The 16,618-nt window shown below is 37.8% G+C and overlaps 1 protein-coding gene across 1 annotated transcript; it reads right to left on the bottom strand.

Annotated features, from left to right (window-relative positions):
• Positions 1 to 7,351: 7,351 nt before the first annotated feature.
• On the bottom strand, positions 7,352 to 7,672 carry LOC128052566 (glutaredoxin-1-like). Its single transcript, XM_052645145.1, has one exon. The coding sequence runs from the start codon at positions 7,670 to 7,672 to the stop codon at positions 7,352 to 7,354; it is 321 nt and encodes a 106-aa protein (XP_052501105.1).
• Positions 7,673 to 16,618: the final 8,946 nt, after the last annotated feature.

Raw genomic sequence — 16,618 nt, 5'->3', positions numbered from 1 at the left:
CAGGGACTGTAGCCGGCCACATTTCTGTCCATGGAATTCTGCAGGTGAGAATTCTGGAGTGGGTAGCCATTCCCTTCTCCAGGGGATCTTTCCAACCCAGGGACTGAACCCAGGTCTCCCCCTTTGCTGGCGGATTCTTTACCGTCTGAGCCACCAAGGAAACCCCATTAGTACTAATAGGACAGGCTTGCAGTCTGTTTGAAAAGATAGTTTATTTCTTAGTCATGTTTTTCACCAGTTTCTGGTAAACTCTGAAAGCCCACAGTAATTTGGGGGAGAAAAGTTATTACTCATGTCTGATAAATAAATTCAGGATATTATTTAGGGCTATGAAATAAGATCTGCATTTTATCTTAGATTGATGGATGAAGTAAGTATCTCCCCACATGTAACTACATAGCCCTTTACTATCACCCAACTCCAGGCGAAAAAAAAAAAAAAATTGCCTCACATGTACAAGGTCAGTCCTTCAGCATATTCTCCAAGAGTGGGATGCTGTAGTTTACAGAGAGTATTAGATTGCTTCTCAGAGGCCTGGACTGGTTTTGCTGCTGTGAAAATGCCCATCCTTGGGTAAGTTAAGTAATCTTTTGGGGGACGTAAGTGTCATCATCTGTAAAATAATAATGTTGGGCTTACGATGTGATCTTTAAGGATCTTTCAGTTTCTGAGGTTGAATGCTTGTGTCAGCTCTGACCTAGCCTCTTGTCACTACCTGATTGCTGTAGTCAGGTGGCTCAGAACTCTTGTATACTGTACGAATAGTAGTAGTAGTAGTAATAATAATATCGTGCTTAACGTTTTTGGCCTATGTGGTAAATAACTGTAGCCATTGAGTGAGATCTTGGTGACCTGAGAGAGTTAATGGACTGCCAGCTTCACAGCCTTATTTTGTCCACAAAGTGAAAACAAGCAGAAACCTGGATAGTCCAAAAGTCATTTTATATTTAGCTTTGGAATTTGTTTTTTTTTTCATTCATTTGAATATGGATGAATCACAAATTGACTTCATACAAATTAATAAACTTTCATTGGAATAGACACTGTTGTTTGCTCCTCCTGTTCCTTTCTGATTCTTACTGCATGCTAAGCATAAATCATTTCTTCTTAAATGCAGTAGCTAAGGCGAAACTGTCCTTTTTGCTTTTTCCTAGAGAAGGACTGGTGATGGTGGGCTTGTAAGTCTTTACATTTCCTTTTAGAGTGTAAATAGATAAAGTGAAATATTGAGAAAGCAGATCAAAAGTAAAGTACCACATAGGTATTAAGTTGGAAAAATGTGAGCAAATCAGGCAGGAAGAATTCAATAAATTCTGTTTGCACACTTGTTAGATTTTCAGTTGGATACATTTTTATGGATAAATATACGCACACACGCTAAGTCGCTTCAGTCGTGTCCGTCTCTGTGCGACCCCAGGGACAGCAGCCCACCAGGCTCCTCTGTCCATGGGATTCGCTAGGCAAGAATACTGGAGTGGGTTGCCATTTCCTTCTCCCTTATGGATAAACAAGAGCTGACTTTATAGGCATTGGGAAATAGCCAAATTTTAACACATTGCAGGTTTATGTATTATCTGAGTTAGCTTTGAATAGTAAAAACATGGTTTGTCCATTAATTTTAAATGCCTCTTCTACGTCTTTAGGTATCTGATTTACTACTTGAATCGTGTAATTAGTAACTAATTCTAATTTTTACCATAATACATTTTTCATTATTTCCTCCTCATGTTTATAGTTCACTACTGGAAAAATTCTTTCCTGACATCTGTTCTGAATTAGTTCCCTTTTTAAGTTTTCTTATTTTATCAATTGTAGTGATGAGAATATGAAGCCATATTTTAACTTTAGTACAATTCCTCATTATTTATAATTTCTAAAAATGATTGTCTTATTTAAATTCACAAGCTGTCATTGATTTCACTTTTTTTAAAAATAGTAGGATAACCTGTATACATTTTGAAATCTATTTACCATAGTTTCTAGCACTTTATAGTTGTCAGTTAACTTTTAGCGACTTTTTCTTTTTTAAACTTTTAAGCTTCTGTTTATCTCAAAAATCTTTTAAAATGCCATTTTGTTTAAATTATTTTGGACATATTTATTTGGGGGGATGAATTTATTGAGCCCGTGGAGAAGTTCTTGGCACAGATAAGGTGTTCCGTAAACATTTGATGAATGAATGAGCGCAGTTTTCAAGAAACTTTATTCAAAATACTGTTTCCTTTATTGTAACCAGCCTTGTGGCCTTATTTGCTTTTCTCAGAGGGTTTCACTTGGGATCAGCCTGTGAGCAGCAGAGAGGCCCGCTGTTCATCACTGTGCTGCTGCCTCGGTACTGCCCTTCCCTCCATTGCAGCTGCCCACCTGAGGGCAGCACCCCTGAATCACAGCACTCTGTGACATCTGTGTTTGAACTGACAAATTCAAGTACCCTGTGGAATTATATCACCTTTGATCCTGAACCGTCTCAAGAGTTAACCTCTGGCTTATCTCTTTATCTTGATGTGACACTTTTGCCCCGATCTTTCACACGATAGTATCCTTCCCTCTTTAGTGTCTCTGCCTTGGTTTATATAACCTGTTCGTTGGTAAGTTCTTCTCTTCTCCATATCATATTTCCTTCTGTAACATTCATTGTGCTTTGAATTTGAAGTTCAAGGCCTCAGTCACTTGTCTACCATCTATAACCCGTAAATGGAGGGGTGGGAATGTAGAATATTATCTAGTAACTCAAGCTATATTTTCTAAACGTTTACTATATAAAACTTTAAGATTTAACTTTTGCAAAGGAAATGCATCCACATGAGTCTACAATATGTTTTAAAATAAAAGGTTTCTCTTCCACTTCTGTCCACCATCTACTCAATTCCTATCCTTTCAGAGTTTTAAAATTATATCCAAGTCAATACAAATATAAATTCTGTTCTGCTTTCCTTTTTTTATACCAGTGAAACCATATTCATATTATTTGGCTCTTTTCACCAAACAGGGTGTTTTGGTGTTCTTTACATAACAATGGAGAAATATATGAAGTATATTTCACTTTAACAATATGTCTTAGAGATCTCTTGCATGTTGTGTGGATATAGGATCAGTACCATAATGATTGACATTTGGGAAATTTTCAGTCTTTGCTATTAGAAACAGTACTGCAGTGTTACATAAATTATTTCACACTTGTGCAAGTATTTTTGTAGGATAAATTACTGAAAGTGGAATTGCTGGTCAAAGAGTATATCTCATAATAGTTTTATAGGTACTGCCAATTTGTCCTTCACAGAGGCAGTTTATATTCCCACCTGAGTCTAAGAGCACCATGCTACCTATCTTCTTGCCAACAAAATGTGTTCTTGAACTTTGGGATTTTTTTCCAATCTCATAGGTGAAAATTATTATCTTAGTGTACTTTTAATTTTATTTTTTTTTATGAGTGAGTTTGAATATTTTCATATGTTTGAAATATTTTTGTATTTCCTTTTCTGTGAAATATCTCATATTCGTTGCCTTTTTTGGGGGGAGTCATTTGAACATCAGTTTGTGGTTGATGTTTATAATATGGAGGTTTGCAAAGTGAATTGCAGTACCCCCTTACCCCCAGTTTGTTATTGGTCTTTTTTCTTTGCTTGTGGTGTTTTTGCCAGGTAGATTTTTTCCTAAGCCGTAGTTGAATTTGTCAGTCTTACCTTTGATGACTTTTGGATTTTCTGTCCTAGTTAGAAAAGCCTGTCCCTTTACAAGGTTATAACTGCCTTCTACTGCTTTTATGGCTTCTATTTTACACATAAGTTTTGTGGTGTGTTTTTCTTAGTGTATGGTGTGAGAGATAGGTCCAAATTAATTTTTTTTTTCCAAGAGGCTACTCACTTGCCCCAATACCATTTGTGACTAGTCCCTCTCTACGTTGTTTTACTTCTTACTAGAAACAGATTGATTCATATGCCTTGTTTTTTCACACCTGCTTTGCTGTGACTGAACGTAAATGCAGTTCTCTGTTTTCCTTCCTAGAGAATACCTTCTTTAATGGCAGAGATGTCTTTGCCTTCCAGCCCGCTACCTCTCTACTTACCTCAGCTACACCAGCAGCTTGGCAGCCAGTTAATACTTGAATGAATACAGGTTTCTAAGAAAGCTCTCCAGGATTTTCCATTGAGCAATAATGGACTAAAAAGAAATCTTAACTATAGTCGGGTTCCTTTGAAGATTGTTCAAACCAGAGAGGGCTCTAGCCATGCTAATCAGCTGTTCCAGAAGTTGAAACCCACTACCTGGGTATTTTACTCCTGAGGCAGTCCAGTTCAGGTTGCTTCTTTCTGTGCAAATTCACATCATTTGCCACCTCTGCTTTTTCTGACAGTTTGGGATATTACTGTCTATAATTTGGGAGAGGGAACCATAATATGCCCAGGAAGTGGTTTGGATTCCCCGTCATGCAGTAGTCAGCTCCAGAACCTCATTTACTGGGAAAGTGACTGTGAATGAATAATTTGGGGAACACGCCTCCTCAGTTTGAACCCCAAACAGATTATAAAGTTTTTTATTTCATCTAGGGAACCTAGGGAAAATCCAGTATTGTTCCTAGGGGAGCGTGTCCAAACAAGCAGCTGAAACTGAATTTACCTGATATGCATACTAGCACTTTCTAAGTTATTTGGGCTAGTTTTATAGCTCCTTGATAGACGTTTCCTTCTACTTTGAACCATTGCCCTTGGCGATGTTTCTGTTTCAGACTTGCCTGTTCTTATTAATGAACCTTTTGGGGAGCCTATTTCTTATCTCTGCCTTCAGACTTCCCCCCTAATGCTGGTAGTATACTCTGTCCAACACCAATTTATCTTAAAATCATTTTGGCCAAAATCAGTTTTATCCAAATACAACTTAGTTGAAAGCAAACTAGTCAACTGGAAAATTTGGTTAAAACAATTATTTAGTAGAAAGTGAATATGCTAAGTTAGAAATTTTTGAATAGTAATACTTTTAGTATACTATGAGTTGTTTAAATACTTTTGGTCGTTTTTCTAGAGATTTTTCTAATTTTTCTTCTTTTATATTTCAAATTAATTTTCAACTGCAGGAGCACAATGTTGCTTATGATACCATAAGATTAAAACAACCTAGCTGCCCAACAATAGCATAGTTGGACAGACTTGATCTCAACTAAAAGTCAGTAAGAGGTTAATTGGAACAATCAAAACATTGAGTGATAAGATAAAAACATGTTTCCTTTATTGCTTTTTTCCCCTCATTAAAATGGCAGTGCATATGTGGTACAGGACACTCAGAAAAATGTAGATAAGGAGTACAAGGACAAAAGGAAAAAAAAAAGCCATAAATTATAATTTACCAAAGAATAACTACTGTTGTCCTTTCCTCTCTTTTCAAGTGCATTTTATATCCATAAACTCTGAATGCTGCTTGTAATTTGCCATTATTTAAGCATTCTGCAGCTATTGGTTCGTCATCTTTGTCCAGTTTTAGACTTTGGTTCCTTTCTGTCTTTTGACCTGCAACTGTGGGCCAGTCCACCTTAACTGAAAATAGACTGCCATTCTCTTTTTCCTTCAGTCCCTGAAGCCGGCTGAGGTCTATCACTAGCCTGGGCCCCAAAGACCCCCCCTGCTTTCTTTAAGTGAGACAGTTTATAAATTAAGCGATTCTGTCCATCATTTCTGTGTATTTACAAAAGGGTCCCTGGGGAACTCTGATCATCTACAAAATAATTTTCGGTGTTCATGCTTCATGCTTACTGTATATTATGTGTATATATGTAAACTAGATGAAAGTTATAAAGAGGAACTAGATTGGGTCCTGACTAAAGTAAAGATAAGGCAGAGAAATCCATTTATCATTGAAGGGAAATTATTTAAATAGATTTTCTCTAAATCAAGGCTGGCAGATACATGTTGTGTGTTATGCCCAATCTCTAGTACATAGTAGACGTCATTGATCAGTCACGGTACTGTTACTCATTGGATCCAAATTCAGCTTTGGATCTTTCTTGAAATGGGATACTAGGTAGATGTGCCTACTGGAGTTGCTGTAACAAAACTATTTACCATTTTTGCTATAAGATAATTGCATTGAAGTTTTTTTTTTTTTTGAAGGACAATAGCATGTGCCTTTATTTATAATGGAAGGAGGGATGAATGTGAAAAAATGCTTGAAATTGGTATATTTTGCATTGATGACATTCCTTAAAGTCTTGAGAATGTAGAAAAGAATTCGGCAAAAATCACTGTGTGATCCATGGGTACTTCTTCTTTAATAGAGAAGAAATTAACCATTCATACTTGAGAGACTACAGAAGGAAATTAACTTAATCTTGCAATTCTAGAATCCTTCACAATAAGGAATTCTTAAGTTCTCATAGAGTGAGGGGAAAAAAGGGGAGAGAGAGAACATTTAGAACAGTGTTTTCCGAATTTGGCTATTTTCAGAGACGTATTTTTGGGGGAGGGGGATACAAATTTTCCATGCAACATTTAAATTTTTATGTTTTTCTTTTGTCTGTAATCTAAACAATACATGCTTGTTCAGGATTCTCTGGATACCATCTGATGTAACATTGTTGCCCATATGATCACGCATCTAGATTTAGACCTCTGATCCCTGTAGCACAGAGTGTGGACCAACAATGTCTAACTTTTTATATGGCATCTCTCAGATTGGGTGCTCAGCCCCCTCACAGAACTGTTGAACATTTCCTATGAGATCTGTGAGTTGTCAAGGTTCAGGACAGTGGTTCACAGCAGTGACTGTCAAAGTAGGAGGCGGTGAGGTGGGGTGGGGGTGGTGGCCTGGGAGACACCTTTTGAAAAAACACATTCAAAATACCTATTGATTTCATAATACAAATTCTAGGAAGTCAAACTCAACAAAATAATTTTCAGGCAGTAGCGGAAAACAAACTCTAGCTTCATCCTCGGGGACCTGAGATATACTTGGTTGAGAAACACTGGAGTTAGAGGTAGCAGCATCCCAGCACAAGGAGAACACTTGCTAAGAACATGTGCCACAGAGATTTGGATCAGTGAGTGAATCCTAAGCATATCTTGTCACGTCCCTTTGGAACCCAAAGGCCAATCCACATGAAATACGAGACATCCATCAGACTGCTCAGACCTGTTGTTTTGGGCAAGGTGGTCCATTTTTAAATACTGAGTCAAAATAAGCGGTTTTTTGCCTCCCAAAATGCCCCTCCCCCTTTATTGAGGTTAACATATTTCAGAATTTTAAGTAAACCATTGCTGTAGCTGGGTAAAGTCGCCCCAGGTCCATCCTCCAGGAACTGCTGCTGTTATCTGCAGTGCCATCCATCCCTCAAGGGGGTTATCAGCCTGGGTCTGCTCTGTAATTATTGCAGAGGTCCAATTTGCTTTAGCCATGTCAGCAGTACCTGTCTCTCATGCATATTTACTAGATCAATGCATCCACCTATGTACTCTTTACCAATGAAGACCCGAGGTACTGTTCTGGCTCCTGTGAGCTGTTCCAGGTAATCTTGAATTTCGTTGATGTTACCGTTGGCTGTGATATCGGCAAATTCCAAAGGCCCTTGTTTGAAGGGAAGTTGGCTGAGGAACTCCTGCGTCCTTCTGCAGTAGGGGTAGGTGGGCTTGATGAACATGACCACCTTCCCAGGCTGGATCTTGCTGTTCACAAATGCTTGAGCCATGCTGTCAGGCTGCTGCCTCTCCGGGAGGACACCTCGATTGCAAATATTGCTTGGGAGTGAAGGTTTTTTTTTTTTTTAAAATAGTAGATAGACCAAGAAAATCATAAAATGTTTTAAAACTGATTTAAAAATTTTATGATGGCAGGTATGGAATGTGAGCAAAGAATAATTATTTGAATTTTGGGCAAAGCAGATGCCTCGTTAAGATCTTGGAAGCAACACAATCAGTTAATAGATTTGTTATGGAGTGAAAATGGTGTCACAGTAATACTCATCATCAGAACTTGCCCATAGTATGGTCATGGTGATTGACTGCTGCTGCTGCTGCTGCTAAGTCACTTCAGTTGTGTCCGACTCTGTGCGACCCCTAGACGGCAGCCCACCAGGCTTTGCTGTCCCTGGGATTCTCTAGGCAAGAACACTGGAGTGGGTTGCCATTTCCTTCTCCAGTGTATGAAAGTGAAAAGTGAAAGTGAAGTCACTCAGTTGTGTCTGACTCTTCGAGACCCCATGGACTGACTACCAGCTTTTCTATTCTAGATGATTAGTCTAAGCAGTGATGGTTAATCCCATTTCATCTGCTAATGAAGAGTTAGAGTTGGTCTGTAACCTATTTTGTTCAGTGAGATGTGACAGGAAGTCTGAAGGAGGGTCAGGGTGCATCTGGAAAATGGTTTCTTGACCCTAAAAAGAGATAAAGAGATAGTGCCTTTTCTTCCTCTTACGCTGTTATGTCTGAATATGATGGCTAGAACTGCACAAGACATCTTAGGGTAGTGAAAGAAACTAGCTTAGCAGGAAGCTGATCTAGAAGATGGCAGAGCAGAGAGAGGAAACCTGAGCTCTTGATGACCTTACTGAACTGCTGATTGTATTGTGCTTGGTCTGCCTTATGTCTGAACTTCCAGTTCTGTGAGATAATACAGTTCCTTATTGTGTAAGCCAGCATGATCTGGGATTTTGTCACTTGCAGCCAAAAGCATCCTGAGTGGTATACTCACTTTGTCCCAGGCAGATTCATGGCAGCTGGTTTTGATTTGATTTTGATAGATTTCCTTTTATTGAGGCTCTGCTCTCCCCCTCTTAATGGCTTCAGAAAGTGGATGCAGCTTTTAACTAGCCAGCTCTTGCCTCAGTTTTCTCTAAGGGGCTCTGCATTAGACCAGGGTTCTTCACAGAAAGCAGCAGGGAATCCACCAGCACCTGTCATCTCTTCTGGAGCCTTTTGGATCCTTTGACTGTCTGGTGATGTGACTGCTTTTTTATCATTCATTTGTTCTTTTTCCTGATTCTGATTTCTCGATATGTTTTAGTCCCTGTTCTTGAGTACTTTGCATCTTATGCCTGACCTCAGGGTTCTTTAATAAATTTATTTTCCTCTCTTCCTTCTCCCCTGAGCCTCTCTTCCTTTATCTCTCTCATCCATTCCTGTCTCATTTTTTGACTTCATGGCAGGTAGGGGCTAGTCTAAGATGTATATAATCTTTGCCAGAAATGGTAGTGAGTTAAGTAGTCACACTTAACTTAAGATCATGGCATCTGGTCCCATCACTTCATGGGAAATAGATGGGGAAACAGTGGAAACAGTGAGAGATTTTATTTTGGGGGCTCCAAAAATCACTGCAGGTGGTGACTGCAGCCATGAAATTAAAAGATGCTTGCTCCTTGGAAGAAAAATTATGACCAACCCAGACAGCATATTGAAAAACAGAGACGTTACTTTGCCAACAAAGGTCCGTCTAGTCAAAGCTTTGGTTTTTGTAGTAGTCATGTATGGATGTGAGAGTCAGACTGTGAAGAAAATTCAGGGCCAAAGAATTGATGCTTTTGAACTGTGGTGTTGGAGAAGACTCTTGAGAGTCCCAAGTCTCCTTGGACTGCAAGGAGATCCAACCAGCCCATCCTAAAGGAGATCAGTCCTGGGTGTTCATTGGAAGGACTGATGTTGAAGCTGAAACTCCAATACTTTGGCCATCTTATGCAAAGAACTCACTAATTGGAAAAGACCCTGATGCTGGGAGGGATTGGGGGCAGGAGGAGAAGGGGATGACAGAAGATGAGATGGCTGGATGGCATCACTGACTCAATGGACATGAGTTTGAGTTAACTCTGGGAGTTGGCGATGGACAGGGAGGCCTGGTGTGCTGCAGTTCATGGGGTCTCAAAGAGTCGGACACAACTGAGCGACTGAACTGAACTGACTGAAGTAGTCACATAGCTGTTTGCTCTAGACTAGTATGGCAGATAGTAAGACTAGGTCAGTCCTCAGTCCATTTTCTCATCTAGTGCCTTTTACTCATGGCATGGTACAAATAACACCTGAAAAGTCTAGGGGTCGGGGCTTGTGAGTCTTCATTATGGGTTCACTATTTGCTACCTGAAAACTTGGGCAAGTCACTTAAAGAGACTGAGTATTTTCTTTAGAATTTGTTATTAATTGTTCAGTTTTTTCCCCAGTAGTTTTTATGGGGATTCAAATGAAATAATGTGAACATGGCAAATGAAAAAAGAATTTTTTCCTGAAAAAGAATAAGCAGTCTTGGTTGGATTTTCTGTTTTGTTTTGTTTTTCCCCCAGATAAACTAATGTTAAAGTCTCTAGAATCAACTCTGTGTAGCTTGTTATATAGCATGTTCATAAAAAGGCAATGAAATATGACGTGAGACATAATTATACAAGTAATCAGGGGTTGAAGTTGATATTTTAGTGGTAGATTACAGCCTGAAATAAAAAGAAAGGGCCACACAGTATGAAGGGGAAATAAAGGTCAGGATGTTGATCTTGAGGCTTATTTCTAGTTCAACCAGAAATTCTGGTAAGCCAAATTAAGGGAAAGAGAAACCAATAGAAGAAACACCCCCCTCTAGTGGCGAGGAGCCAGGTTCTACACTTGTTTCCTAAGATGTGTGATTGGGGAATGGATGCCTTCTTAGGATGTCTTTAGTTTCTTAAGAAGTACCTTCAAGGGATCCAGAGTTGAAATTCTTAACGAAGATCATTACTTCAAGTTTTCCTGATCAGGTGGATTGATACATAAATAGTATGTTGGCAGTCTCACGTGGGATCAATTGTCTGAAAAATGCAGAGGCTCCTGTTGTTGGAAGAGATTCACAGTTTTTATGTACTTTTATGTAGGTCATTTAGAGAATTAAGACACCACTGTTACTAAATTTCTTATTGATCTGAGATGATATAGTAGGAACCTCAATAATACCCATGTGTAGGCGGATAAAGCCTTTGATGGTATAGAGTAGTATTCATCTGTATTTATACAAAATAATGATTGTGGATTTCCTAAGGGTAACTTTTGATTTGAAATATCGAGTGGTCATTGGGAGAGCCAGGTGTTTAATTTATATCTCAGAAGTGATTTAATTTTTGCTTATAGAAAGATAGTGAATTTAAATATATTAAAATAACTTATTGCCCATAATTCAGTGGCTTAGTAGGGACACCTAATGCATTCTTGAAGGACATCTCATCTTAAGGATGTGTTCCTGATGATAATAGTTGCATTGATTATTATTGCATCTACAAATTTCAAGAGCCCATTCAGATTTTTACTGTTTTGAACTTCTGTTTGGATGTAATTCTTTTAAGTTAACTCTGAAGAGGAAAAATTTCAAAAATGAAATGTTTATGGTATTCTGTGTTAGACCTGAGGAAAATCTGAATATCATTCAACTGTGATACAGAAAAGAATGATTATGGCACAAGACAATAAAGACTGCATCATCAGAGTGCCATTTCTTAATGTCAAACTTTGTGCTCCGAAGGAAAGAAATTTGAAGCTTGCAGTAGAACTAGCTTCTCAATAGTTTAGAATATGTTTGAGGATATTTCTTGTGAAGTAAAAATGGAAGAATTCTCTAGAAAATGTAAACTCGTACATGGATAAAGTGAGATTATAGGGTTATGAAACTTTAGTGTACAATGGATAGAATTAATATTCTTAGTTTATGATTATACTTCATAAATATACTTGATTTCAGGAAAGAAGAACTAGGTCTGGCAGTAGATCAGGATCCACCTATTGGGGAAAACCAGAAAATAGGAGGAAGAAGTTATTAATGGTTCATTCTTAGCCAGAAGAATTCAGTATGGAATAATTAAGGTCAGCTAGAGGAAGAATTATGATTATGTTAAGTGAGTTCACAGATATCTTTGAAGGCAAATCAGTTAGAACTGATTTGTTAATGTATATGGGGCAATAAACCAATTAGATGGTCTCTTTTCTGAATTAGTATGACAGTAGTAGAAGATATTTGGGGGGAAGAGAAATGGCTAATAAGGCTAGTGGTAATTAGACCTTCTTCATTAAATCCTAGCATTAAAGAAGTTCTCTGTACTTTAGTAATAGCTTAATTCTATAAATAAAATTTAATATTAAAAATTGATACAAGGTTGGCATTGCTAAAGTTAGGCAGTACTGATTTGTGTAAAGGGTTGCAGTAAGTGGGCTTGAATAAAGAACCCAAACTTCAGACCTCATTTGAAATTCCAGATAAAGTTTAAGAATAATAATTCATATTTGTAAAGGATTTTATAGTATTCTTAATATTTTCACATGTATGATCTCATTGATTCTGTATGATCAGAACATGTATGATCAGAATTCTGGGGGACAGTAGCACAGGTTTGATTATCCCATTTTTACAAATGAGGTCATGGAGGCTCACAGAGGCTAACCTACTTACTAAAGAGCCAATAGGAACTAAATGACAAGAGTGGGACTTAAGATGTATACCTTTTTCAGGGACCACCAGTTCAACCCACTGTGTTCAGTGTGTGGCATTTAATTCTATATGTTCCTTTTGGATTGAAGAAATAATCTTGTCTGAACATGGGCAAATGGGCTAGGGAATTTTTAGCTAGTATGTATAGAGGCACATTTAAAATATATATGTTTTGGTGCTAAATGCTTAGTTACTAGAATTGAACTAATTAACCCAAGAATTCCACCAAATGATTACACTAGGGTTGCATTTGCAGAACTATGAAAAAGGAACTAAATTAAAGTAACATCTGACTATTCATGATTAATAAGAATTCAGCTTTTTTGTTTCATGTTCAATTGGGCTAAAAGGTGTGTGTGTGTATGTGTATGTGTGAATGTAAGAGATATTCTTTGGTAATGGGATAGATTTCTTACATCACATGGGTCATTTGGGTCGTATAAATCAAGGTCCATGTATGTACATTCTTTAAGGAAAGGGACTTGGTGTGTCTTGTTCACAATTAGATCCCCACTCTTGTTACTGATACATAAATGTGCTCAAATAATTTGCTAAATGAATGAAATAACTTTTTATGACACCCAAATCAGGTAGCCACAAGTCCCATACTGTTTCACTTTGGAGATCCCTGAATAACAGTAAGATTGTAGGAGAGTCTTCACTGACTGCAAGAGATTCCATTGTGAGTCCATTTACTTTTGACGGAGCCTATGGCCTTTTCTTCTCTGTTAATCTTTATTCTGGGCCAAAAAACTTGTCAGTGCCTTCTTCACATTAAAGAATAATCAGTGGGATTGCTTCTACCTATCAGTTCATGTCTTACTTGCTTGGAGCTCAGGTACCACTGGAGGCATTCTGGTGGGCTAATCCAGCCAGCTCTTCAGGTCATTAGCGCTACACATTAAGCTCTGGGGAGAGGACAGGCTTTTGTCCTCTCAATAGTGTGCAGAGTTCAGACTCTGATATAGCTTTTAATGTTAACAGGTAGAAGTTGGGTGACTCAAATGATGTGCCAGACTTCCCATGTGTTTTTGAAAATACTGTTTCCAGCCAGCCTTTTAGAAGCTAAGAACTATCATCATCCCTGTTTTACAGAAGCACACAGAAGTTAAGTACTTGACCAAGTCACATCAAGGTATGAGCCCAGGTAGTCTTGCTTCAGAGCCTACGTTCTTATCCATGCCCATTGCCAGCCGCATGCTCATTCATTTGTAAGTAACCTGTTCTTTCTTTCTGAAAGCTTATATATTTTTTTCTTATTCTTAAACTTCAGAAATTTCATGAGGATATGTCTAAATGTACACCTTTTTTCATTTATCCTGCTGGCACTCAGTGAGTGCTTCTGATCTAACAGCTCTAGTTTTCTCCTCAGGGAGAAAACTTGTATTCTTGTATTGTGTTTTCATTATTGCTTTCTCCAGTATGGTCTTTGGTCTGCCTCTGGAACTTCTTTTATTTACAATTAGGCTTTCTAGAATGGCCCTCTGGTTCTTTTTTTTTTTTTTCATTCAGGAATTCCATTTCTTTTTGTTTTTCCCCTGGACAGTGTGTTAAACTATCACTTGCTTTTCCAGATAACAAATTTGTTCTTCAGAAAGGTCTCTTCTACTTTTTACTTCCTCAATTAAAATTTAAGTCATGTTTGAAGAATTTCCCAGTGTCATATTTTGTTCTGTTTATGTTTTGCATTCAGTATCATATAAAAATACTGTAACCACACAAACCTGATTTATTTTAGAAATGTGAAGCTATTGCAATGTGAGTAAATAGTAACATAATATATCACGTTGGTAAATCAAAGGAGAAAACCATAAGGTCATTTCCACAGACATTTAAAGGTATTTGATAATCAGTGCCCATTCTTGATTTTAAAAAGAGAAACAAAAAATAGCTCTAAGTAATCCAGGAAATGAAGAATACTTTCTCAATAACCATTGTCATACTTAACATTGAAATACTTATGCAACATTTCCCAAATGTATCCCTCTGAAATGTGGATCTAGTGTTTTATATAAAAAAGAGTATCTTGGTGTACTGCTTAACCTAAAGCAAGTTATTATAACAAACACTAACATTTTAGCAACTTAATACAACAGAAATTTATTTCTCCCTCATGCAGTAGTCAGTGTGGATGTTTCTGATTGCTAGACAGTTGTTCTCTCTCAAGTGATTCAGAAACTCAGGTTCCTTGCATCATGTGGCTCTCCCTTTCCCTCCAGTCTTGAAATCTGTTTCCAGCTGGTAGAAAAACAAAGAAAGGGTAGAAAATATGCACCGTCTTCTCAGTTTCTTCGGCCTGAATATGTCTGTTCATATCCCTTATTCTGTTGACCTGACAAATGACCTCACCTGTCTGTAAGGGGTGTGTGTGTGTGTGTGTGTGTGTGTGTGTGTGTGTGTGTGAGACCTTAAAACTCCACTTCTGCAGATATAGTCACAAATGTGTGCATTTTTGCATTTTAAGGATATATGTAGCATTACTGTTGGAGAAGGAAATGGCAACCCACTCCAGTGTTCTTGCCTGGAGAATCCCAGGGACCGGGAAGCCTGGTGGGCTGCTGTCTCTGGGGTCACACAGAGTCGGACACGACCGAAGCAACTTAGCAGCAGCAGCAGCAGCATTACTGTACTAGCAAGAGGTTGGAAATATTCTGAATGTCCATCAAAGTGTACTGGATGAATAAGGTATTGTATATAAGTACAATGGAACACTCTGCAGCCACTAAGAGGAACAAGGCAATGATATGTGTACTGCCTGGGGATAGAAACAAGGTACAAAACTGTGTGCACTACTACCATTTATTTAAAAAGAGAAATATACACACACACGCTCATATAGCCATAGACTACTCGTGGAACGATCACAAGAAACTGGTCAAAGTGGTTGCTTCTGTTTAAAAGTGTAAGGTAATGGAGGGTAGAAGGGAGAAGGCTTTTGCTGTGTACTCTTTTGTGATATGCTCCTCTTAAAATAAAAAAGTCAGTTGTAGAGGTATAGTAAATAATGTGGAAAGATGGTTGTTAATATATTGTTGCCTGAAAAGCTGCTTATTGAAAAGAATGTAAAATGTTATTATTTTTATACATAAATAAAATTTAAATGGCATATACCAAAATGTAGTGATTTGTAGTTTTTTGCTTATCTGTATTTTTTCATAATGAACATATATCACCTTTGTAATAAAAAAAAATTGTAAAACTAAAATAAACACAATGAAAACTTTTCCCAGGAGTTCCAGTTAACCCTGCCATGAAATCTTCCTCCATTTTTCCTGTTAAGATTAATGAGTACTTTTTTGCTTTCATGCTACATTTTTCATACATTTATCACAGCCTGAATTGCATTATCATGTACACATTTGGCTCACCTTTTCTGTGTATTCTTTAAGGGTCTGGATCATACCAAATTCATCCAGGTATCCCTGTCAATGCAAAGAAGAGTGTCTTTCCTCTAAAAGGTGTGCATTCAGTATCGAGTTGGCGTGTAAAGCAGGGGACACAATCAGTACAGTGGTTGTAAATTTTGTTCTTGCATGATGTAGCCTGTATTAAACACTGTATCATTCACTGACTCTTTAGTAATGCCAGTGGCTTACTGGGTGGAGTGCAAAGTGCGTAAGGCAAAAGGTTTTCTTTCTAGAATGATAGCGACTGCCTTCAGTGATTGCTGTCTCTGCATCATAAATCGGTGTGAGTTCGTTATGGAAATTTATGTAGTTAAAAAAGGACTAAGTTTAATAAATGTAAGAACAGTCAAACTGCTGATGACATGGGCCCTGCTCTGATACAGGTGAGACTCTCCTATCTGCTTGGTATTTTAATTTTAGAGCAGTTTCATCTTACTTTTCATACTATTTTACTTTCCCCATTTCTGTCCTTTTGCTACAATCCCTCTTTGTATGCTTTGCTGTATTTTTGATGTGGTCATTATGGGTTGGTTGTGAGTGAATGAAAAGAAATGCAAATCGAAGAATTGGGAGAGGATAACATTACTTGGGCAGCAGTGACTTTTTTTTTAATGGAAAGTTGTTTGAAAATAGATTTGATGATCTTTATTCTTTGCAGTTCCCAGTTTTATTGTTACAGTGACCTTATCCTCCTTGTTTCCTATGTTCTAGTCATAGAAGTTTACTTATTATACTCCAAAGTTTTCTTCTAGAGCCTTTCCTCAAACCTTTTCTTCTTGGGAGGTCCACTTGTGTGTGTTCAC

The sequence above is a fragment of the Budorcas taxicolor genome, chromosome 8 (genome assembly GCF_023091745.1).
Source record: "Budorcas taxicolor isolate Tak-1 chromosome 8, Takin1.1, whole genome shotgun sequence".
Classification (NCBI taxonomy): domain Eukaryota; kingdom Metazoa; phylum Chordata; class Mammalia; order Artiodactyla; family Bovidae; genus Budorcas; species Budorcas taxicolor.
The sequence above is the reverse complement of the archived record's forward strand: the minus strand, read 5'-3'. Positions and strand labels throughout refer to the sequence as shown.